The following is a 24,947-nucleotide window of genomic DNA, read 5'->3' as shown; positions in this document are numbered from 1 at the left end:
TGAATAAATACTTGAATTAGAATCTTATTCCAAAAATGTATTTGAAATACACACTGGCACAGGAATTTGTTGGTCTGAATGTTCAGATATTTGTTTTGAATTTTATTTTATTTTTTATACAGCAGGCTCTTATTAGTTATCCATTTTATACACATCAGTGTACACATGTCAATCCCAATCTCCCAATTCATCACACCTCCACCCCCACCCCACCCCCGCTTTCCCCCCTTGGTGTCCATACGTTTGTTCTCTACATCTGTGTCTCAATTTCTGCCCTGCAAACCAGTTCATCTGTACCAAAATGTTCAGATTTTTTAATAGAAAATTTTTCAGCTATTAATTATATATGGCAAATATATAAAGCTTTAATTTTTAATCAACCTTAAGTATAATTTACATGCAATACAATTTACACATTTTAAGTGTATGAGTCAAATCAATTTTGATAAATATATACATCAATATAACCACCACCCCAATTAAGATACAGAATATTTCCATCTTCCCAGAAAGTTCCCTGTGCCTCTTTGCAGTCATTTTTCTCCCCACGTTCACCTCCTACTCCAAACAAATACTGATCTGATTCGACTGTTACAGAATTTCACATAGATGGAATCATTACAGTATGTACTCTTTCATGTCCAGCCCCTTTCAGCATAATGCCTGTGAAATTCACCCATGCTTTGAGTGTATTGGTAGTTTGTTCCTTTTTATTGTTCAGTAGAATTGCTACAAAACTTGTTTATCCATTCACTTGCTGAACATTTGAGTTTTTGGTACTGTGACTGATTGAACATGTCAAAAGTGGTTTGTGAAGTTTCGTGCTGATGATTTCTCGCTGGACGATGCTTCACCGTTGGGTAGACCAGTTGAAGTTGATAGTGATCAAATCGAGACATTAATTGAGAACAATCAATGTTATACCACACAGCAGATAGCCGACGTAATCAAAATATCCAAATCAAGCATTGAAAATCATTTGCACCAGCTTGGTTATGTTAATAGCTTTGATGTTTGGATTCTACATAAGTTAAGTGAAAAAAACCTTCTTGACCTTATTTCTACATGCGATTCTCCACATAAACATAACGAAAACGTTCTGTTTTTAAAACAAATTGTGATGGGCGATGAAAAGTGGATACTGTACAATAATGTGGAATGGAAGAGATTGTGGGGCAAGCGAAATGAACCACCAACAACCACACCAAAGGCTGGTCTTCATCCAAAGAAGGTGATGTATTGTGTATATCGTGGGATTGGAAGGGAGTCCTCTATTATGAGCTCCTTCCGAAAAACCAAACGATTAATTCCAACAAGTACTGCTCCCAATTAGACCAACTGAAAGCAGCACTCTATGAAACATGTCCAGAATTAGTCAACAGAAAACGTGTAATCTTCCATCAGGATAACGCAAGACCACATGTTTCTTTGATGACCAGGCAAAAACTGTTACAGATTGGCTGGAGAGTTCTGATTCATCCACCGTATTCATCAGACATTGCACCTTCAGATTTCCATTTATTTCGGTCTTTACAAAATTCTCTTAGTGGAAAAAAATTTCAATTCCCTGCAAGACTATAAAAGGCACCTGGAACAGTTCTTTGCTCAAAAAGATTAAAAGTTTTGGGAAGATAGAATTATGAAGTTGCCTGAAAAATGGCAGAAGTTAGTGGAACAAAACGATGAATATGTTGTTCCATAAAGTTCTTGGTGAAAATGAAAAATGTCTTTTATTTTTACTTAAAAACTGAAGGAGGGCTTCCCTGGTGGCGCAGTGGTTGAGAGTCCTCCTGCCGATGCAAGGGACACGGGTTCGTGCCCTGGTCCGGGAAGATCCCACATGCCGCGGAGTGGCTGGGCCTGTGAGCCATGGCCGCTGAGCCTGCGCGTCCAGGAGCCTGTGCTCTGCGATGGGAGAGGCCACAACAGTGAGAGGCCCGCGTACCGCAAGAGAGAAGAAAAAAAAAAAAACTGAAGGAACTTTTTGGCCAACCCATAGATTCTTTTCCCATATGGGTCATTACAGAGTATTGAGTAGGATTCCCTGTGCTATACAGTAGGTCCTTATTAGTTATCTATTTTATATATAGTAGTGTGTACATGTCTAGGTAATTAGTTTTAGAGTTTAGCAACTTTTGTTAATTTTTCTAAAGGTAAACTTTAAAATTAACCTGTATCTTTTGTTTTGTCATCTTTGAAGACTGCTATTTAAGTGACCTTTGAGTGACTTGTTTCTACCTGTGAAATGAAAATGCTTTATATCTATTTAAAGGCATTTCACGCATCAGAAGTAGGTGAGGTGCTATTTTGGGGAGGGGTAGTGGTTTCTGAAATTCCACGTTAGCTTTTCTCATCTTCATCCTGTGCTCCCCTGGAGTGAAAAAGGTACCGTTAGAGACACATCTTGGTAGCTACTGAGAATATTTTTCATTGCTGATGTGTTCTTTCCTTTGTGCCTGCCCTGCCCAATTTCATCTATTCTAAAGCGCTCTCCCTTTTTTCCCTTTTCCTTTGAGCACATGACTATTCCTATCTTTCATTCTTAAGTAGCAGTAGTAATGTTAATAATAACAGCAATAACTAACACTATGTATTAGACACTATTCTGGGGGCTTTGTAATATTTATTGACTGATTTAATCTTCACAAACCCCCTGTGAGGGAGCTACTATTCTTTTAATACAGATTTCCAGGAAACTGAGGCAGAGAGCTGTTGAGTCTGGGGTTATCCAACTACTAAGTGGCAGAACTGGGATTTGATCCAGACTTCCTGGCTCTGAAGCATAGGCTCTGAACCACTCCATTATACAGCTTCTCAGTAAAAACACACAAAGAAGCAACCATTCCCTTCTTTCACCTCTGCTTCTGGACTTCAAAATGAGTAATGTGTTATAGCACAGTTGACATTATTTTGGTTAATATTCCATGAAACTTTCATTCCTTTATAATGCATATTACAGTTTGTATTTCTATCTCTGGCAGTAAAGTTCCTGACAAAAAGCATGTGTGCTTCAAACAAAGTAGCTTTATTTCTGAAGGTATTACTTTACAAACTGCAGTCCCACATGTCCAGTAGAAAGCACAGGCCATCCTAGCATGTGGTTATTCTTCTGGGAAAACGTCTTAGAGGAGGTGAGTCTTGGCTGGCTTGTTAAATAAGTAAGAATATGTGCACAGGGCTGGGGGTATGGTATGTGGAGACGGGTGGCAAAAAGACCCAGGATTGGGATGGACTGAAAGATTAAGAGAGGATGGAGGTTTTAAAATATTGTTCCAAGGGAGTTCATCCTTAGAGAAGATTTCCAGGGTCAGGGAGGAAGAGCTGGGAGGTTATCACTGTGGGCAGAAATGATGCCTTCTCTAGGCCCTTGGGCTTTCTGCCTCCATTCCCTCCCCCTTCGTTTTTCTCTTCCCCCTGGTTCCCCAAAGTTTGAGCACTCTAATCCTCTTAGTTTTTCTGACCTCATTGCAGATAGAAGTACTTCCCTGTCAGGTTAGCAATTTCCAGACAGATGAGCAATTTTTTGTTGGAGTGTTACCTTTTTTCTTTTTCCTTAAAGTAACAACTACTATAAAAGAAAAAGTAAAATCAAAAGCTAGAGAAAATTTTAGAAAGACATGAGTTTACCTAGTGTAGACGTCTTACCTTAAGATAAGGTAAGGTAAGACCTCCTGTCTTAGTCTTTTGAACAGCAGGCACAGCTGCCATTCGTGCAGGCCTTGGTTACTTCCTGGGCCTTAGGCCTCCTCTGTCTGAGGCCCCATGGAGTTTGCATAGTGAGTGAGAAGATTCTCAGTTCTTCTGGCTCCCCAATAGGCCTGTCCTCTGGGGCTAGGTCCTAGTGTTTCCTTACTTCGGGTCTTTCTAACCCTGCGAGGGCTTGCCCTAAATTTGCTTTTAATTTCTAGCCCCCAGTGGTAACTTGTCTAAGGTCCCTTTATCTCTGAAAGTGTGTGTGTAGTGGTGGCCGGGGGCTTCCTGGTCTCTACAGTCTCTGATTTGTACTCTGTCTCCCTCTTGGTTTGGTCTGAAGCGGGCTCACCAGCTGAAATCAAACTGGGTCTTTCTCACCTCAGTTTACTTTTGCCCATCTGGCCAACAGTAGAGGTTGCCATCTTTCTAAGATGCTGTCTGTGTGATTGTGTCCACTTCCTTCTCTGGACAGCAAAGACTCCTCTTTTGCTTTTTGAAAACTGTATACTTTATATACATTATATATATACTTATATACTTATATATAGTATATACTTATACTTATAAAGTATATACTTATAAAGTATATACTTATAAAGTATATACTTATAAAGTATATACTTTATATACTTTATAGTGAGTTCTTATTGAATTTTTAAAAGTTGAAAATGAACATATTGGCTCATGTAAGTGAAAAGCTTGAAGGTAGGCTGGAATTGGGCATGGATGGATTTAGGGGCTCTTCTCCTTCGTCTCTCCCTCTGGCGTTTGCCCTCTTACATTCCACAAGGTAGCAGGAAGGTTGTAGCCATTCCGTTTCCTGGACTCCTAGCCTTCCAAGTTTAAGTCCATGGAAGTGGACAAACATCTCCTGGGAGCTCCTGTGTAAATCCTGTAATCCACTCTTTGCTTTCTCTTTCTCTCTTCTTTTTTTTTTTTTTAATTCCTAAGAAATCTGTGCCTATACCAAGTTCATAGACATATTCCTTCATATTTTTCTAGAAGCTCTATAGTTTTAGCTTTTTATTTATTTATGGCTGTGTTGGGTCTTCGTTTCTGTGTGAGGGCTTTTCTCTAGTTGCAGCAAGTGGGGGCCACTCTTCATCACGGTGCGCGGGCCTCTCAGTATCGCGGCCTCTCTTCTTGGCGGACCACAGGCTCCAGACGCACAGGCTCAGTAGTTGTGGCTCACGGGCCTAGTTGCTCCGCAGCATGTGGGATCCTCCCAGACCAGGGCTTGAACCCGTGTCCCCTGCATTGGCAGGCAGACTCTCAACCACTGTGCCACCAGGGAAGCCCTCTTTCTCTCTTCTAAAGAAACAATTTTATTTTTTGAATAAGTAGTATATTCCAATAGTTCAAAAATCTAAAACTCTTGTAAGGATATGGGATGAAAAGCTTTTCTTCCATCTTGTCCTTTTTATCATTAAGTACCTCTCTTTGTCTTGTTATAATGCTTTTTGTCCTGAATTTTATCTTGCCTGATAAGAAAATCTTGTCCCATGCTTTCTTTTTATTTGCACTAGCCTGATATATTCATCTGGGCAGTTTTTTCCAGCCAACCTTTTCTTTCTAACCTTTCTGAATTACTTTAAGTTTTGCTCCTATTGGTAGTGTAGAAAGTTTTTCTTGTTCTTTTTAAAATAAATAAATTTATTTATTGATTGATTGATTTATTGATTTATTTATGGCTGCGTTGGGTCCTTGTTGCTGTGCGGGCTTTCTCTAGTTGCAAGAATGAGGGGCTACTCTTTTTTTTTTTTAAGATGTAAATCATATAATCAATCTCCAAAATTAAATGTTAGCGGACAGAATCCATCAGTATACTAAAAAGGATAAATACAAGATAGTGTGATTCCTTAGCTGAAGAATATAAAAACAGTTCAACATAAAGAAATCTAATAATATAACCCATCACATTAGTAAGGTAGAGGAGAAAAATATATGATCATCTAGACAGATGTGAAAAGTATTTTGATAAAATTCAACATCCATTCATCCATTATTAATTACAAGACAACACCAAAAATGACAGCAATACTTCAGGAAACTTCTATACTGTGTAAGATTATACAACTTCAGCAATAACAAGCACTAATAATAGACCCAAAAAAGTCAGAAGAATAACAAGAATAGTTACTATGACCACTAATATTCAGCATTAGGGGCTACTCTTCATTGTGGTGCACGGGCTTCTCATTGTGGTAGCTTCTCTTGTTGTGGAGCATGGGCTCTGGGTGTGCGGGCTTCAGTAGTTGTGGCTCGTGGGCTCCAGAGTGCAGGTTCAGTATTTGTGGTGCACGGGCTTAGTTGCTCCGTGGTATGTGGGAATTTCCCAAACCAGGGCTTGAACCTGTGTCCCCTGCATTGGCAGGCAGATTCTTAACCACAGTGCCACCAGGGAAATCCCAGTTTTTCCTCTTCTGTAATCCAATCCAAGGTTAATTTTCTTTAAATAAGTGAGTTTAGCCCATTTACATTTGTCATTATGGTAGATATATTTGATATTAGTTTGTCCATAATCAGTTTTCTATTTTTATATCTTAAAGAATCTTCCACTATATGGTCCGTTTTCTTTGCTGTTCTTCTTGGGTTATTCTGATATTTTCATTGCAGTGGTTGTCTTTATAATTTGACATAATGCCCTCAGTCTTCTGAGAAAGTGATGGTTCCCTATTATAAGAAGTAATAAATTAATGACTTTCATCCTAATCCTGATATAGAGGCATTGTAACTATGTTACATAGTCTGTTTTATTCAATCTCGATCTCTATTGCATTCTGTCCTCAGAGGAAAGATTTTTTTTTTTTTTGCTGTACACGGGCCTCTCACTGTTGTGGCCTCTCTCGTTGCAGAGCACAGGCTCCAGACGCGCAGGCTCAGCGGCCATGGCTCACGGGCCCAGCTGCTCCGCGGCATGTGGGATCTTCCCGGACCGGGGCACAAACCCGTGTTCCCTGCATCGGCAGGCGGATTCTCAACCACTGCACCACCAGGGAAGCCCAGAGGAAAGAATTAATCACTCAGCAAGCTTGGAACTCAATCCGTATTATTATTATCAATAAGTACACTGTCAGAAGAGGCCTTGGGTTTTCCTAGAGTAGATTGTCAGCCTTTAGCAAGGCTCTTTTTATCTATAAAAATTATAGTTTCAAAAGTCAGCATAGATCATAAATTGGTAAGTTGACATTTGGTCACAATTAAACATTATCAAAATCTTTGTAGGTAGTTTGCTACTCAGCACCAGAGAATCACCAAATTTATGTCCAAGTTGACATTACTGGGTCTAAAGTTCCCCCTTTTTTTAGTGTAGGTTCCACACTTGTTGAGAGTTTTATTGCCACTTAATTTTTCAAAAACAATATATTTGGCAACACAGAGGCATGTAACATAGGAAAAGAATTTTTTAAAATTAGAAATCTTGGGACTTCCCTGGTGGTCCAGTGCTAAAGAATCCACCTTACAATGCAGGGGACATGGGTTCGATCCCTGTCAGGGAACTAAGATCCCACTCGCTGCAGGGCAACTAAGCCTGAGTGCTGCAACTACTGAGCTCGTGTGCCTCAGCTAGAGAGCCCATGCGCCACAAACTACAGAGGCCACGTGCTCTGGAGCCCACTCACCACAACTAGAGGAGAGAAAACCCGCTGCCACAGCTAGAGAGAAGCCTGCACGCTGCAACGAAAGATCCCACATGCCTCAACGAAGGTCCCGCGTGCCGCAACTAAGACCCAATGCTGCCAAAAATAAATAAATAATAAATAAATCTTTTAAAAAATAAAATAAAATTAGAAATCTTAAAACAGTCCAGCTTTGCATACCCCATGTAGTGACTGAGACTCACATGCTGACATTAGTCCTCCCATCCAGTGCAGAAGGGCAGTTGCCACCCCAGGCCCACGGAGGAGGAGCATAGCCTCTGTTCAGCCTCTGGTTACAAACAGCCTCTGTAGAGTGTGGGAAGGTGTTTTTTAAAATAATTTTTTAAGTCCTAGGTCAATTATGGGACCATCATTGACTTCCTTAATTTTTTGGTGAAAAGATATTTACTGCTCACCTCTAATAGAGCAGCTAAAAACATAGACTGTCTTTGGAGAAGATTTATATTTCCACTTTGTACTCTAGTCCTACAATGGCTGCCAGTATTGTTCGTGTAGATGAGTGTTTTCAGTCTGCAGTTTGCCTGCGAGTCACTCCGAAAACCCTGTTGAAAATGAAAATACCCCCTCTCCTCCAGCTTCTTGCAGAATTCAGATGGAACACATTTGGGGTGTGGCATCTGTGCTTTTAATGTGTGTTGCAGGTGATTCTGATGCAGGTATTTCACAGGCTACAGTTTGAGGAAACCAAGATTGACAGTTCTCTGTTGAATATAGAAATTTTACTAAAATCTAGTTTGACCAGTTCTGGTTGGATATTACCCTCTATGTATACAGTGTTTCAAGTAGACTTTTGTTTCAAAGATACAGTGATTTGATTTTACCATAAAGAAATCTAGGGAAACAGATGAGAGATTTCACATATAACTGCAATCAGTTTGTGGAAAAAAATGTTTGCATGAGGGTATTTTATATACAGATTGCAGAATGTTGAAATTAACACTCTTGTAATGCTTCCATGAAAGCCTCAAGGGTAACTGACAAGTCCATTTTTATCAAAATTAATGTGTTTCTAAATCCTTATCTGCTTCTCAAACAAAATATTAGAACAGTAATTGAGTTACCAGCTGCCTCGTGTGTTCACTCTAGGAACTTGTACAAAAGCATTGTGGAACTCACCTAAGGTCATTTGTTGCTTTTTGAGTTACTAAATAGCTTTGCAGTAGGCTTCTAAAAACCCAGGTATTAAGGGTGTCTACAGGAAGATAAAAATTGATAAGAGATTTGCAATAGTTAGTCTGATATTCTCTCCATTGGATTAAGGTGGAAAAATTCTCTTCAGCACTACAGATGGGAGAAAATCCTCCCTCTTAGATTTCTTCCTGAAGCAGCTTATGCCTGTCTAGTCTTGCAGTAGAACAGAAAAAGCCTTTGGAGCTAGGTATGCTGGCACAGATTTTCTGGGGGAAAAGAAAAACACTAAGAAATCAAATTTATAACTTTATTTAAGCAATGCAGAACATCATGACAAGTATAATATATTCCAGGAATGCAAAGATCAGGAAATATGAATAATATCTTACCAGATTAAGTGAGAGGAAACAATATGATTATTTTAATACCTATAGAAAGAGCATTAGCTAAGATTCAGTAATCCTTTATGACTAATTTTTTTATTTTTGCAAGAACTGGGAAACTTACCAAACCTCGGGCTAAGTCATTTATTCCAAAACCCATTAGTGAAAATCATATTTAAGAGTCGAAACTTTGGAAGCATTCCCATTAGTATCAGTAAGAAAACAAAAGATGGCTGTTAGCCTTACATTTGTTCAGAGCAGTCCTGAAGGTCTTAGCCGGTAGTGTAGTGAAACAGGAAAAAGAAATGAAAAACAGAAATTTTCTTCTTGAAGATGATATTAATTCATACATAGACAATACAGGAAAAAAGTGTTTAGCATTGTTGCTGCATATAAAAATTTAGATTCATGTACACCAGTGATAAACTTTTAGTCAATGTAATAGAAGAAAAGATTCCCTTCACAGTAGTATTTATCTAAGAGTGAGCACAACCAAAGATATATATAACATGGAGAAAATTACAGAACATTATTGTTAGATATAAAAGACATGAATAAATAGAGATATTATGCCATCTTTAACAATAGGATATCTTGATTTGTTAAGATATCATTTCTCTCTAAATTAATTCATTGCAAATCCAGTCAAAAGCCCAATAAGGTTTTTGTGAAACTTGACAAAATGAACCTAAAATTTCTAAAGAAATTCAAAAGCCCAAGAATAGCCAAGACAATCTTGAAAAGCAAGGTAGCGGCCTTGCCACAGATATTGATACCAAGCCATGGAAATTACAATACTGTGGTCCTGATACAGAGATAGACAAAAAGATCAGTGGAATAGGATAGAAGCCAGAAACAGGGTCACACGTATATAGAAATGTGGAGGCAGCATTCTAAATTAGTAGGAAAAGATGGAATGTTTTATAATGGTGCTTGATCCTTAATTGATAATCATATGGAAAATAAAAGTGTATTTCTACCTTCACACCATCCCCCAGAATAAATTCAGGTGAATTAAATTTGAAAAGCAAATCTTAAAAATTTACTCAAAAATAAGAAATAATTGAAAATTTAAAAACAGATACGAAGAAACGAAATTGAGCTATTTGTAGTGAGGTGGATGGACCTAGACACTGTCATACAGAGTGAAGTAAGTCAGAAAGAGAAAAACAAATACCGTATGCTAACACACATATATGGAATCTAAAAAAAAAAAAAAAAGGTTCTGAAGAACCTAGGGGCAGGACAGGAATAAAGACGCAAATGTAGAGAATGGACTTGAGGACATGGGGAGGGGGAAGGGTAAGCTGGGAGGAAGTGAGAGAGTGGCGTGGACATACATACACTACGAAACGTAAAATAGATAGCTAGTGGGAAGCAGCCACATAGCACAGGGAGATCAGCTCAGTGCTTTGTGACCACCTAGAGGGGTGGGATAGGGAAGGGTGGGAAGGAGACGCAAGAGGGAGGGGATATGGGAATATATGTATACGTATACATATAGCTGATTCACTTTGTTATATAGCAGACACTAACACACCGTTGTAAAGCAATTATACTCCAATAAAGATGTTAAAAAAAAATATGTCCCATCTTCATGTATAAATCTTAGAAATATAATTCTGAGTGCAAAAGCAAGTCGTAGAAGGATAGGTGTAATAAAGTACTGCTTATATGAAATTTAAAACATGAAATGGTACAGTGTATTGTGTAAAGATGCTAAAATATATTGTAAAGTATAAAAACATACATAGTGCTAATATACCCCAAATTGAAGGTAGCGTTTACTTCTGAAGATGGTAGATGAATATGACTGAAGAGGGACGTGTGCAGGATACACCTGTATCTGTAATTTTTTTTTTTAGATAAAAATATTCTAAAGCAACATGTGGCAAAATGTTAAATCAAGTGAATGTCCAATAGTAAAGAAATGGTGGAATAAATTATGGCTTTTACATACTATCAAATATTTTTCAGCCATTAAAAAGAGTGAGTTGTAGCTAGGTCACTTTATATGGAGGGATTTCGAAGAGTTATTATTTAGTGAAGAAAAGAAGATGCAGGAAAGTTTGTATAAAGTCATCCCCTTTTTATAAAACAATGCATGTATGAGTAGGTGTATATGACATACTTATGTATGACCATATGAACATGAAAAAAACGAGGAAGGATTCCTCCTAGGCTGTTAACGGGTTGGGAGTGAGGTGATTAGGAAAGGAGAGGAGGGGAGGGGAGGGGAATGGGGAGTTAAGCAAACTAGAAAGTGGAAAAGACAATGATGCACTACTAGCATGGATGATGATTTGATGATTCTGTTTACGTACTTACATGATCATTTATGTATATACACACACACATATATGCATATTTTTTAAAAGTGTAGAACCACTTATAGAAAGAGTGAGAGTTGACTTAAGGGGAATTTACTATATTTGACTGGAGGCTGTGGTAGAAGAAATGGACTTATTAGCATAGTGCCAACCAAAGATGCCACTTCAAAGAAATTAATGATGTATTCTGTTTCTAGTGGATTTAAACAATTGATGCAATTAAATTGATGCTTTTCCATTTTTCTCCCTTTTGTGTTTATTAAAGTAACTGACCTTAATTTTAATGAGTTCTTAATAACAATATATATAAAGTACTCACAGTGTGCTAGGTGATATAAAATACCAGGAGTAAAAGTAATAATATTTTATGAAATGCAGGCTTTTGACAGGGAAACCTTAGCTCTTTGTCTTTTTTTTTTCAACTTGGGAGAGAATAAGGAATGAGTCTTATTTATTTTGGTCAGGTCAAGGCCTAAATACAGATAGTGCAAAATTATGGATAATTAATTTTTTAATTTTGCATTTTTTTCTTTCAGCATGCGGGATGACAGAATTCGAGTAGAAAGGATGGATAACATGTGTTTTGAATACAGCCACGCTTTCCAAGAGGTTACAGAATTTTATGCAAAAGACGTAGTTGATGGTAAAGGTAAATATTTTATACATGTTAGCCATGTGTCCTCAAATTTAACTGAGTTGAGATTTGGATAAAGGTGCAAGTTTGACTAAAACTCTAATGGAAACTAGATAGTTATTGATTAATGACTGGAAGTAGAGGGAAGAGTTCACTGTTCTTGCACTCATCAGAAGCACAACTGCAGCTGCTTCTTTGTAATTATGACCATTTAGTAACTTGATGTTTTTGACATATTCATTGGAGTGTAACAAGTTAGTTACTGAAGAACCTTCCTTTTTGCTTCCTTTAAAAGATAGCCCGTGATTTTCCTGAAATTTTATAAAAAGTCTGGGTAAATCTCCTAATGAAGGCTAGCATTTCCAAAAATTGATGGCCAGAATTAAAATACCAGAACATTAGTGACAGGGTCTTAATATGTTGGATTACCATTGTTTGTCTAATTCACATTTTCTCAGCCAAGTATCTGTTTGATTTGGTCTGTACCCCTCATTCCTGCCAGTCCAGCTTATGCTAAGATCCAATTTTATCCCCTATCACAAGCTGCAGAGCTTTCACTGTTAGACCAGCCTCCCCCAGCTCCCTCTTAGGCATCAATGTCTTGTTGGCATTTCTTTCCCCATCCCTTTTAATCTCATGGTGTCTTGGCCAAATTGAGTCAAGCGTCTGAGAGTGTAACCCACTTATAATGGCAGTCCGAGATATCACCAAGGGATCATCATCTTATGTTCAACTAAAGACAAGACTAAGTCACGAAACTATCATAAGCCACTCTTGGCATCAGATTCACTTAGAAGGATATAGGACAGAAAATCCAGTTTGCCGACAGGACGCTGTTTCTCTTAGTGGGAGGAGTCCTCAGCAGTCTTTGCAGCAGTCCACAGAGTCATTGGGTGCTTAAAATCCCCTCCCTCCTCTAGTGACTGCTCAGTTGCAAAGAAAGCAGACTTTCATCAGGGGGATGCAGGATCTGCCCTGGCTTAGAAGCCCCATGCCCTATAGGAAACCTTATCTCTTGCTGGAATTTCTCCAAAGGACATGCCAAGTTCAAAGAGTCAGTGTACTCAAGGAAGGCCAAAATTCTGGAGTCAGGTATTTATAATTTCCCCTAGTTCAGATGCTGCAGTTTACTGATTTCAGGTCATTTTTACCATACGCAATGCTACCTCATAACACAATGGCACTTCATCTTTGTCAGGTTTCCTGGGGAACAGAGCTAGACAGTTAAAAGATGAAATTCTCAGTAGAAGGGAAAAGAGTTTTGTTAACTCGTCATTTACACCTTGGTTTTATAAAAATATAAATATAGTTGAAAGTAATATATTTTATATTACAGATTTGTAGAGGATATCTTGTAATTTTTTCTAAAGGTTATAAATACCTACTGCAAAAAAAGTTAAAACGTAGTTGTGTGTAAGGAAAAAAGTACAAGTCCTTCCCCTCAAATCCTTAAGAATTTTTTGATGTACAGATCTACACATATACATACATATTTCTATGTATTTGTTTACTATAACTTGTATTTATTCTTTCAACTAATTTTTATTGAATGCCTATTTGAGGTATTTTATGTACTGTAAGGAATTAAACAGACAAAAATTCCTGCCCTTCTGGAGTTTACAGTCTAATAGGGGGAGGTGTACAATAAAATAGTGTTTAAAGGTGATGAGTACTATACAGAAAGGCAGGGAAGAGGTGAATTTTTAAGTAGAGTGGTGAAGGAAGGCCACACTGAGAATGTGGCAGTTGAACAAAGATTTGAACGAAGGTGAAAGGAGTTAAGGGGGAAAACCACATGGACGTGTGAAGGAACAGTGTTTCAGGCAGAGACATCAGTAAGTACAACATATCTTAAGTGCTTGGTGTGTTTAAAGAATATCAAGGAGCCTGGGTGCTGGGACAGAGTAACTAAGAGGGAGAATATTAGGAGGTGAGCTCAGAGATGAAAGGAGATGGAAGGCAGGTTGTGTAGGGACTTTTAGACCCTTTACGAACTTGTGCTGCTTCTCTCAGTGAGTTGGGAAATGTTGGAGGATTTGTAAGCACCGTAATCCAGTTATGTGACGTACATTTTAAAAAGGATTCCTTTGGCTGCTCTGTTAAGAATACCCTATAGGGCACAGGGATAAAGGTGGGAGACCAGATGGAAAGCTAATGGGAAGGTCATTCCCATTAGTAGGTGCATAATAATCTGGATGTGCTGAAATTTATTTAAGTAATACCTTATTGATGTTCAGTTAGGTTGTGTCTAATTTTTTAAGAGGGAAGAGATATGGGGATATATGTATATGTATAGCTGATTGACTTTGTTATAAAGCAGAAACTACTAGAAAAGACTTCTCAGCTTACTTTTTAGTATACACATCTTTAACAAGCATTTTGGAGTATTTCTGGGTCAAAGGGGATGAGCATTTTATACTTTGAAAATAGTTGCTCTGTTGCTCTCCAAAAAAGGGTCATCCACCATCAGAAAATGCCCTTTTTTCTGTACCCTAGGTATTTGTAAACTTCTGTATTTTTCCAAAGGGTAATTTTAGGAGATAACAGTCTAAATTATTATTTCAAAAATCATAAACTAAATTTTATTTAACTTAATGTTTGTTTTTAATAATGAGTAATAACTTTAATGAAGGTGTATATTCTGTTTTTTTTAGGTTCTCAAAGTTTGTCTGGCATCATTAACTTGGAAAAGCCTGTGATTTGCTCTTTGGCTGCCATAATAAGATATCTGAAAGAGTTTAACTTGGAAAAGGTGCTTTCCATACCCAAGTAAGTGATTTCTCAAAAATAAAAAAAGGGTGGTGTTATATTAAAAAACATTTCTTAAATTGAATTTGGTAAGTACTATTGAATTGAATTTTGGCAAGTACTAGGTAAGAAGTTTACCTGCTGTGGATAGAATATTCTGGGGCAAGAATGAGCTGTGTGGTATTGTTGCTGAAGAATATTAAAAAATTAATTGACATAAATTAAAAGAAAGCTTAAGAATTCTGTCAATTTGTATTCATGATAGCTATTGAATGTATTTTAGTGTTGACTACAACACCATAATATAAAACTGTGCTTTATACTAATGCACAGTTAATTGAGAAGTAGTATTAAGAAGTGGTATTGAAAAGCATTCATAAAACTTCATCACCGGGCTTCCCTGGTGGCGCAGTGGTTGAGAGTCCGCCTGCCGATGCAGGGGACACGGGTTCGTGCCCCGGTCTGGGAAGATCCCACATGCCGCGGAGCGGCTGGGCCCGTGAGCCATGGCCACTGAGCCTGTGCTCCGGAGCCTGTGCTCCGCAAGGGGAGAGGCCACAACAGTGAGAGGCCCGCCTACCGCAAAAAAAAAAAAAAAAAAAAAAAAAAAAAAAACTTCATCACCTTTCTTATTCTTGGTTTCAATTCTTATTTCACAGACCATAAAGTTGAAGATAAGGAGGACAGCTACTAACATATACAGCTTTTTTTTTTTTTTTTTTTGACTGCACTGGGTCTTTGTTGCTGCACGTGGGCTTTCTCTAGTTGTGGCGAGCGGGGCATACTCTTTGTTGCAGTGTGCGGGCTTGTTGCGGAGCACGGACTCTAGGCGCACAGGCTTCAGTGGTTGTGGTTCATGGGCTCAGTAGTTGTGGCTCGCGGGCTGTAGAGTGCAGGCTCAGTAGTTGTGGTGCACGGGCTTAGTAGCTCCACGGCATGTGGGATCTTCCCGGACCAGGGCTCGAACCCGTGTCCCCTGCATTGGCAGGCAGATTCTTAATCACTGCGCCACCAGGGAAGCCCCTTACAGACAGCTTTTTAAAAGAGTGATTAACTTGTAGAGTTGAGAGATTTAAAAGCTGGCAATTGACATTCTAGGAAAATGCTAGTTTAAAAGCCAGTGGAATAAAAGGTAGCAGAATAATTTTCTTGCCTTTCCATATTCTACCTTCACTAGCCCCTTATCTTTGGCTCTGTGAAGAATTACCCTATATCATATCGATCCTGGATAAGTAAGCTACTTCCTCTTCTGCAGAGGTGGGGTGGATAGATAGGAGCTATCTCAGTAAAATATCATTTAGTACCAAGATTGGGAAATCCTTATCTATGTCTATTTTAATCCCACCCTGAAAGCAATACACTTCCAAGACTTCTACCCAATGCCCTAAGTATTTTGAGGTATTTCTACTCTCTTTAGTCGGAGAGCAAACTATTCTAAGCCCTATGTGAACCCTTGTTCGTCCTACTGTTTCTTGTGGTTCTTTCCCTGATCTCATGTGAGGTCCTCCACGTATTTAAGGATCAGTGCTTTGCCAAAGACTTTGAGGGGACCCTTCTGCATCTCTCTGTATGCAGCTCTGTCATCTCTGGCATTCTGTCTCACAACTTCTACTTTCCTTGGTCTCTCCAAGGAGTTAGTCATAGTGTTTACCTCTTTTGTTTTTCTTCTCTCAGGGATCACAGTTCTATGCTGCCTGATGTCCAACTGCCCGAAAACAGTTTTAAATGTATATATATATGTACATATATATATATACACACACACATGTATATAGTGTGTGTGTATATATATATTTGTATAATTTTCTAGTTGTGGTTAAAGGACAGTACTCATGCAATTAATCTTGTACGAATGAAAGCAGAAGTGAGGTGCCATGATTGAACACCATAAAAAAACAACAGAAGAGGGAGATGTGTAAAGTAACATCAGCTATCCTAAAAAATGTCTGTGTTCTGAAACTTCTGGAAAACTAATTTTCACTTAAAAATTAGCAGTGGGAAAAAAACCAAATTGAAATCCCATATAAAATTATAATAAAAAAGAATAAGGAGCAGGATAATGTCTTTACAGAAAATGAACGCATGCCAGAAAGACATGCCCACAAATTAAATAAAAACTATAACCTACTACTTCAAAATGAGCTAAAAGGAAATGATGCTAAATATGAAAGGACAAATGAGAATAGATGAGAAATAGGAAAGATTTGAAATGAAGTGATAGGATTTGAGAGTGAATTATGTATTAAAGAAAAAGGTCAATTTAGGAATAAAGAGTAAACTAGAAGGAATACAAAAGTAAATAAATACAACAGAGATACTTTTAAGAGAAACAGAATTTGAAAAGAGAGAAATGCAAGAAAAGATTAACATGGCAAACCTGAAGAGACAACTATCCTTAGGAAACCCTACATGCAAGCTTGACCCTTGACTGGCATCTGAGACTTTGCCTTTGGGGAGGGTTTCCAGCATTCTCTGGTAAGAATGGCTCACTGTGCCTAAACGGTTTCTGCAGACAGTATGGTTTATGCTGAACACCTCCTTGTTTTCTGGGAGCTGGAATTTTGGTAGGGAAGAGGTGCCTATGTGAATGTAGCCCCCAGTGAAAACCCTGCGTGCTGAGTCTCTAATGAGCTTCTCTGGTGGATATTTCACACATGTTGCCACAACTTACTGCTGGGGAAATTAAGTACATCCTGTGTGACTTTACCAGGAGAGGACTCTTGGAAGCTTGCCCTTGGTTTCCTCTGGACTTTGCCTTATGTACCTTTTCCTTTTTCTGATTTTGCTTTGTGTCCTTTCATGGTAATAAATCATAGCTGTGAGTATGACTATATGCTGAGTCCTATGTATTCTCCTAGTGAATCATTGGGGATCTGTTATACACCCTTCTTCTTATTTTCTTCTTTAATATGCATACTGGCAGCATTTAGGAATGTAAAGATTTTTTGCGGTACATGGGCCTCTCACTGTTGTGGCCTCTCCCGTTGCGGAGCACAGGCTCCGGATGCACAGGCTCAGCGGCCATGGCTCACGGGCCCAGCCGCTCCGCGGCATGTGGGATCTTCCCAGACCAGGGCACGAACCCGCATCCCCTGCATCGGCAGGCAGACTCTCAACCACTGCGCCAGCAGGGAAGCCCAAGATATTTGTTTTAATTGCAAATAAGTTAGAAGTGAATCTACAATAAAACTGAATTTTTGTCATATGATGCAATTTATAATTCATAAATTAACCATCAAAAGGTTAGACAAATGGTGAATGTATGAACTCTGAAAACTACATAGAGAACTATTCTCCACTATAGATTTCATATGTAATGTGGTAGGGTGTCTCTTTTTTTGTCTGTTTTCGTTTTCAAATAATATTAATAGTATTTAAATAGAATCTTTGTAAGGGGTTGATCTTTCACATAAGGTCTACACCTTTGCTGCCTTTGTCTAAATCAGAAAGATTGGTTTTTGTTTTTGTTTTTGTTTTGTTTTTCTTTAAGTAGTATAGGAATGATGTAGAATCTTAAATTTCTTTGGCAATTTTCAGCAAGAACATTTTTCTCCCATTATAAAACTTGAGGGGAAAAAAAGCATCCTTTGTATTATTGTTGTCTGAAATATTAATGAAGTATTTTCCCATGTTACTTGGAAGATTTCTATGGAAGTTCACACAGGATGAATGCTAGCCAGGCATTGTTTATAAGGTTTATTTCAAAGCACATAAAATTTGTTTTTTTCCAAAAGGATAAATAATTTAGAATTGCTTGATCAGTGATCATATACTGTCAAATTCCTAAGGATGCTGGCAGATCTAACCCTGACTTCAAAAGTATATATATAATTCCTAATGGAAATAGACACTGACAGAAGGAAATTTCTTTTGTATTTGTAAGGAAGAGTTGGAACTCCAGAGTACATTATCATCCAAACATATGGGAAACCTGAAGCATAGTTAGTTCTTACAGTTGCTTGGTAATTATCATTCCATAGGAATCAGTCTAACTTAATATTGCCCAGTGGTTGATTTCTTTTATTAAGATCAGTGCAGATGTCAATGCTGCTGAATTGTGGGTTCTTGATGCCAACTAAGCATCCTTCGAAAGTCTGTGTCTGATTAAGGTACTCAAGTATTCATTAATCACCCCTAGGGTGTAGGTTAAACCTGTCAAGAACAGGGGGAGTAAATGACTTTTCTTTAGACACATGGGAACTGGTTAGATAACAACTCAGAGTCCAGGCTAGCAATACTTCCAACTTGTATCTTTGACCATGAAGGTGTGTGAGCATCTGTCAGCTGTACAGCAAATCACTGCCTAATTGTTTCTTCCTGAAAATAATGTTTTATATTTTATTACTGTCTCCGGGTGTTTCACATACATTTCTGGGCTTTATGACTGAAAGGAAACCAAACAAACCCAAACTGGCCTCCCCATAGAAAGATGGCAGACCTTTGCTGAGCATATACTTTCTGCTAGGCTCTGCAGGTGCTGCAAAATGTATAAGACACAAAGAACCCATGCCTCCAAGGAGCTTAGATCTATTAATGAGGATAGCAGAAGAAGATAAATTACTGTAATACAAGGCAAATTAAGTTAACGGTTATAAGAAGGAGAGAATGGCCTACACACACCTACTATCAGTGTTGGAGTTGCTTCCCTCTAAAAATCGTTAACAAGTCATCCTTTGGAAGTTAGGTCAAACCTGTTGCAGGTAAATTACACTGCCAGGGGACAGTGTTCAGTTACTAGGCAACATTCCTAATATGCAGTAAGTTATTTCTTTTTCAGGGCTCTGGAACCTTAGTTTTGGGAGTCATCTAGAAGTGGAGGCATCTCTCAATGAGCACTGGCTCCTTGGGCTCTGATTTTAGGCTCTAGATTGCTGGATGAAAGCTTGCTTCCATAACTGGCTTAGGAAACTGGATTTTATTTACATCTTATTACAGCCATGATGAGTGGGGTTAGTTTTATGATGCAAACACTCATGCTTTCCATCCAAATAGTTTAGTGACTTGCCGTTATTTTTCTTGCTTTGAAAAATGAGCCATCAAATCTGTAAGTGCTGTGGACAGAAATGTCAAAGGACTGGCTTATAAAGGAAATTAATTACTGGATTAGTAATGCATTGATTAATATACTTTTTAACATGACAGACTAATAAGGACAAAATTTGAATTGTGCACACATTTATTAATCACATTGAACTCAATAGTCAAGTTTATTTGAAGTTTATTGAATTTTTAATCTAGTTTGGGATAGTTACAGGGACATATGGAGAATGTGAATTCTTTGAACTTAAGGAAGTAATTTCTACTTTTTCAGTTTTATACTCTACTAAAACATTAGCCGCATTAATTTGTGGTCTTAATTATAGAGTAAATAACATTTGCACATACCAGAATGTTGATTAAAAGCTTTTAAAGTGTTTATCAGGATGATCTCATGCTAAAGAATAAGGAGGACATTTTTAAGTATACTGACATATTTTTCTAGCAAATTGCATAGCTTTTCCTGAAGAGACCACCACTTGCTCTGCCAATGATAAAAGGCTATGTTTGGTTCTATTACTGGAAATATAAAAAAATTTTTAAATTGTTGGTGCCATTACTTCCCTTCCTTGTTCTTGGTTTTGGTGTGACAACAGCTGTCCTTTCACATCAGTTTACCTAACAGCGCCCAGCGTCGATAGAAGATACTCTTATAATGAATATTCTTTTTGGCTTTTTTTGGTTCGATTTCCTATCGCAGGAAATCATGTTACTGGAGTATTTCTAACGCCTAAATTAGTTTTTCTGTTCCTTTATGCGCTTGCATCATGGCTCATATTTCATTCTTTTACAGGAATTTTAAACAGTTGTCAGGTGAAATGGAATTTATGACAATTAATGGAACAACATTAAGGAACCTGGAAATCCTTCAGAATCAGGTCAGGTAAACATAAGGCCTATTAGATTCCAAATGGTTTTGAAAAATAATTTGGGATAAGGTAGCAGTCTGTTCTTAGGTATGCAGGTGAAAACAGTGTTGTCTTCAGCTGACAGCTCTGCCTGACATCTACCGGTAACTGCAGTGCTCACTTTCTTTGAGGACCAAATACATGAAATACTTACTTGGGGGTTATGCTGGGAGCTGTAGAGCTGTGCTTTTTAATGATTGAAGCAACATGTCCACCCTGATAATTTCTTTATCAAATATTTCTTTGGAAAGGCATCATCTTTGGAAATTAATGTAAAGTGGATTTTTTTGGTCTGCTTGGTTATGTTTTTTCTACATACTTTTAACTGATTGTTGAAGTGTCTGCAGTCTTACTTCATTATCCAGCATATAAAACAAATTTCTCTGATACTCAGTTTGACTGTAAGATGCATATTTCACTTCACAAACTTCCATCATTGTTTACTTGCCCTTTATTGATGAATGAGAAGGATAATGAAGACATTAAAATTATTGCTTTCATGTATTAAACTATCACTTGGAAATGTGAGATATTATATTATAAAACTAATGTTATTATAGCATAAAGTCACAGAAAGAAAAAGCAGTTCCAGGTCATCTGAGTAAGTAGTGGAAAAGCTGAACCATCTGCTGTGAATCACTAGAACTGCTGTGAATTAAAGTAAATGCTGAATTTATTCTCCTGACTCCTGGATTTGTATATTGATGTCTAGTTTCTCTCACTTGGTTTCTCCCTCTGCCAGGCTGTCCTTGTATACTGGAGTCAGCCTTCCTTTTATGCAATAACATTTTTATCATGTCATTCTGTCATCCGGAAGTTGAGCATATTTCCCGCAAGGCTTTCTCATCAACTCTGTATACATCCCCGAGGTAGCACACAAAAGGGCATTTCTGGGGTGAAGAAGAGCCCACAGTCAAAGCCTGCAGACACAGCCCCGGCATTCCAGGATTTCTTTACTTCTGCCACATCCTCCCTGTTCACATCCTATCACAGTGGAGTCAGTTCTGAAATCAAATTCCTAAGGCAAAAATCATCCGTCATCAGAATACCCTCTAAAATCCCTTTCTTTATCAGGACTTGGGCCGTTGTAGAAATAGAAGCTGAGAATTAGCATCTTCTGCTTGTCTTTGTGCTTCGTCTTTGGCCTCCTTTACCATAGAGCAATGGAAAGGGGTCATGAGGAGGGAGCTGGCTGTCAGGGAGAGCAAAGGTATAACAGGACTCAGGTCTCCCCCAGCTCTCCCTCTCTTGTCTGAGCCTGCTTCTCCAATGATGCCAGGTCATTAGAGAATGATTTCCCTCCACCGTACTCTTCCTGGGACCCTTTACTGTGGTCCAGGCAGTCGGGCTCTCGTCTCAGGAAGGGATGGTGCAGTCACTGATGTGGATTCTCCTCATAGGCCTGCTCTGCCTGCCCAACTCGTCCTCAGGGAGCCTTCCATGACCACTGTAGTTTCCGTGTGGGCTCTGCTTTAAACTCCTAAGGCCTGGAGAGGTTATAGCACACTTTTTATAGTTGATTTCTGCCAGGTGGCATTGTTTCCTCATTAGGAGTCTTTTCTCCCACACTTGGATGTAAGTGCTCTGAGGGAGGGACCATGTCTTAATATACCTTTGCCAGTTATTCTACTGAGCACACAGGAGGTATTCTGTACGTACCTGCTCGTTGATTAGAAGGAAAAGGAAAGAGTAAAAAAAAAAAAAAAAAAAATCAGGTGAAAACAACTTTATGTTCCAAATAGAACTTAAACCTATTATTAGACATTTTGTACTACAATGAAACCTTGGTAAAATTTAATACCATCTCTAGTTAATTGTAAAATTTTTTTAATGGCTTAACTTTAAAGTGGCAAAGCATAGATAAATTTTTGCTAAGCATTTAATAAAACAGACTAAAATCAAACCCTTCAGGGGTACAGTCCTAGAGTGCAGTACAGGTTCACTTCTCTCCTTAAACTTGTCCAGTGTTGTCATGAGAGTATCTGTCTTTAGAATGGCAACTCTTAGGTAGTGGGAGATACTGAACTGCCAAAGGAAAATGAAATTATCTTCACTGTGCTTTCCAAGGCAGGAAAGGATGCAGTTATATTTTTGAGATGTTTAGGACAAACATTTCAAAAGAGACTTCTCAATAATTTATTAACTAAAAACTATACATAGACTATATCTTTCTTGTGTAAAATAGAAGTACTTTGTGTATATAAGGATGTGTGTATGTATACATTCATTCATCTGACATTAAATGAACACCTGTTTTGAGCTCTGTTTTATGCTAGGGCGTAACATTTAAAATTGGGGTCTATGGAATAATGAGGACGCATGAACAACTAGCAGTTTTGGTACAAATACAATCATCTAGTTAATAAACCTTGTTTTCTGGTCTTTTTTAGACTGATATGAAAACCAAAGGAAGTTTATTTTGGGTTTTAGACCATACTAAAACTTCATTTGGGAGACGGAAGTTAAAGAAGTGGGTGACCCAGCCACTCCTTAAACTAAGGTAAAAGGAATTGTCTTTTGTGTGTTTAATCTGAACACTGTTTTCAATCAGGGAAGATTTTATTTTGTATCTGGCAATAGACTATTATCGGGAAGATTTTTTTCCTTGTCCCTAAGAACGAGCCTGCTTTCAGTTGGAAGACATGGGGTCTGCCTGGAGAAAGTGAGTTAACCAGTTAGTTTGGGTCATCAGTAGCATAAGGGTGTAGGGAGAGAGAGGCTGGGGCGATGGGGCACTGCCTTTTGTTGAGGGCTTTGAAAGCTGGGCTGAGGAGCTGGTAGCCAGAGGAGGTTAATCCAGTGATTCTGCACATGGGAGTGATAGGATCAGAGCTGGCTTGTGTGTGGGAGCAGACAAAGTGGTCATGGATGGGGAACAAGTTAGCAAGTTCACGGAGAGGTTCTGAGGACCTGAGCTAAAGAAGTAACAGTAGGAATCTGAAAGAGGGCTTAGATGTGAGATGTTTAAGAAGGTAGGATGAGTAAACTAGGTGTGCTTTCAGGGAAGGTAGGTGAATCTAGTGCCTAAAACACAGTGGTTTCCAAGCTTGTCTGCACGTTGGAATCACCTGGGAAGCTTCGAAATACTTAACGCCTGTATCCAACCCCCAGATGTTGTGATTTCAGTGGCCTCCAGTGTGGCCTGGGAGTTGGAATTTTTAAAAGCTCCCAGATGATTTTGACACGCAGATAGATTTGGGAGCTGTGACCTATGCCTGTCACGTTGTAGGAGTCCAAATAATGTTGACTGACAGACTGAATGAATGAATGCTATTATTTATTGTGCTTTTACTGTGTACCAGTATTTAATATTCAGAATCATCCTCTGAGGGCGGGTCCTTGAGATGAGTAAACAGATTCAGAGAGCTTCAATAACTTGCTTAATGTTTCAGAGCTGGTAGAGCCTAGATTTAAAATCAGCATTGAATCCATCTTGAACAGCTTCCCATATGGACGGACCAGAGAGAGTGTAGTGCTGGTGCAGTTAGTGGGCTCTGTCAACTGAGTCAGTCCCACTAAGGCTGCAGCTCACCACCCCCTAGCCCACCGTGTTCTCACCTTTGCAGTGGTACAGTACCTCCTCACAGGGCTGCTGTAAGGAATAGAATGAGGCAGTAATCTTCACTGCCAGTTTTGAGCTCTTTATCGTATAGCAAGCACTATGCTAGGGGCTTTACATGCATCGTCTCTTAAACTGCACAGCAGCCTCACTAATGGCTGCATCTTATGCTGTGCTTAGTAAATAGCCATCTTTGGCAAAGGATAGCAGATGCTGTTACTATTAGTCCTAAGCTTTAAGATACTGTTCTGATGATGATTGGTTACTGAATCACTTCAGCTTTTAGTGGGTCATTACGATTTCTTTTCTTGATCATAAAGACCTTCAGACAGGGGAAACTGACTAGGTAAAGAAGGAATTCTGAAAATGGAAGTATCTACTTTGGTTCAGTATTCAAACGAGATAAAGATACCTCGTGGAGCAAAAGCAGACAAGATGGCTTTCTGTAGATAGTCTGCGGACAGCAATATAAGGGGTGTTGCCTTCTGGTTGATAGAAAGGCATCTAAAGCATCCACATTATTCTTATTATTTTATTTGGTTGGTTGAAATATTCAACAGAAACAGACTTGCTAGCAGACTTTTTCATGCAAATTAAATTTTTTATTTCTGTTGTTAAATTTGTTTTGTATAAACAGGATTAATTTGAGATAAATTCAGTAGACCATGTTGTATGCTCTTTAGGGGTTGATCATGTACTCTTTGGGACCCTCCTTTCCCAGAAAGGCTGAGAGAAGGTACTCCATGCATTGAACTCCAGTGCTTTCAAGTATGAACTTTAGACCAGCCTAAAACATATATAGCTGAAAACAGGCACACAAAACTTCTTCCTTTGCCATTTTTATTTTAAGTCATAGTTTTAA

The 24,947-nt window shown here is 38.5% G+C and overlaps 1 protein-coding gene across 2 annotated transcripts in view; it reads left to right on the top strand.

The window, feature by feature from the left end:
• MSH3 (mutS homolog 3) overlaps window positions 1–24,947 on the top strand; it is a gene marked incomplete at both ends in the record, with an annotated part of 183,814 nt that overhangs the window by 45,628 nt on the left and 113,239 nt on the right. For both annotated transcript variants that reach the window (XM_079703083.1, XM_079703084.1), the window contains 4 exons: window positions 11,736–11,848; window positions 14,488–14,602; window positions 20,412–20,496; window positions 22,917–23,026. In XM_079703083.1, coding sequence (XP_079559209.1) covers window positions 11,736–11,848; window positions 14,488–14,602; window positions 20,412–20,496; window positions 22,917–23,026 — 423 coding nt within the window. The remainder of the gene's footprint in view (window positions 1–11,735; window positions 11,849–14,487; window positions 14,603–20,411; window positions 20,497–22,916; window positions 23,027–24,947) is intronic.

The sequence above is a fragment of the Hyperoodon ampullatus genome (assembly GCF_949752795.1).
Source record: "Hyperoodon ampullatus genome assembly, chromosome: 4".
NCBI lineage: Eukaryota > Metazoa > Chordata > Mammalia > Artiodactyla > Ziphiidae > Hyperoodon > Hyperoodon ampullatus.
The sequence above is the reverse complement of the archived record's forward strand: the minus strand, read 5'-3'. Positions and strand labels throughout refer to the sequence as shown.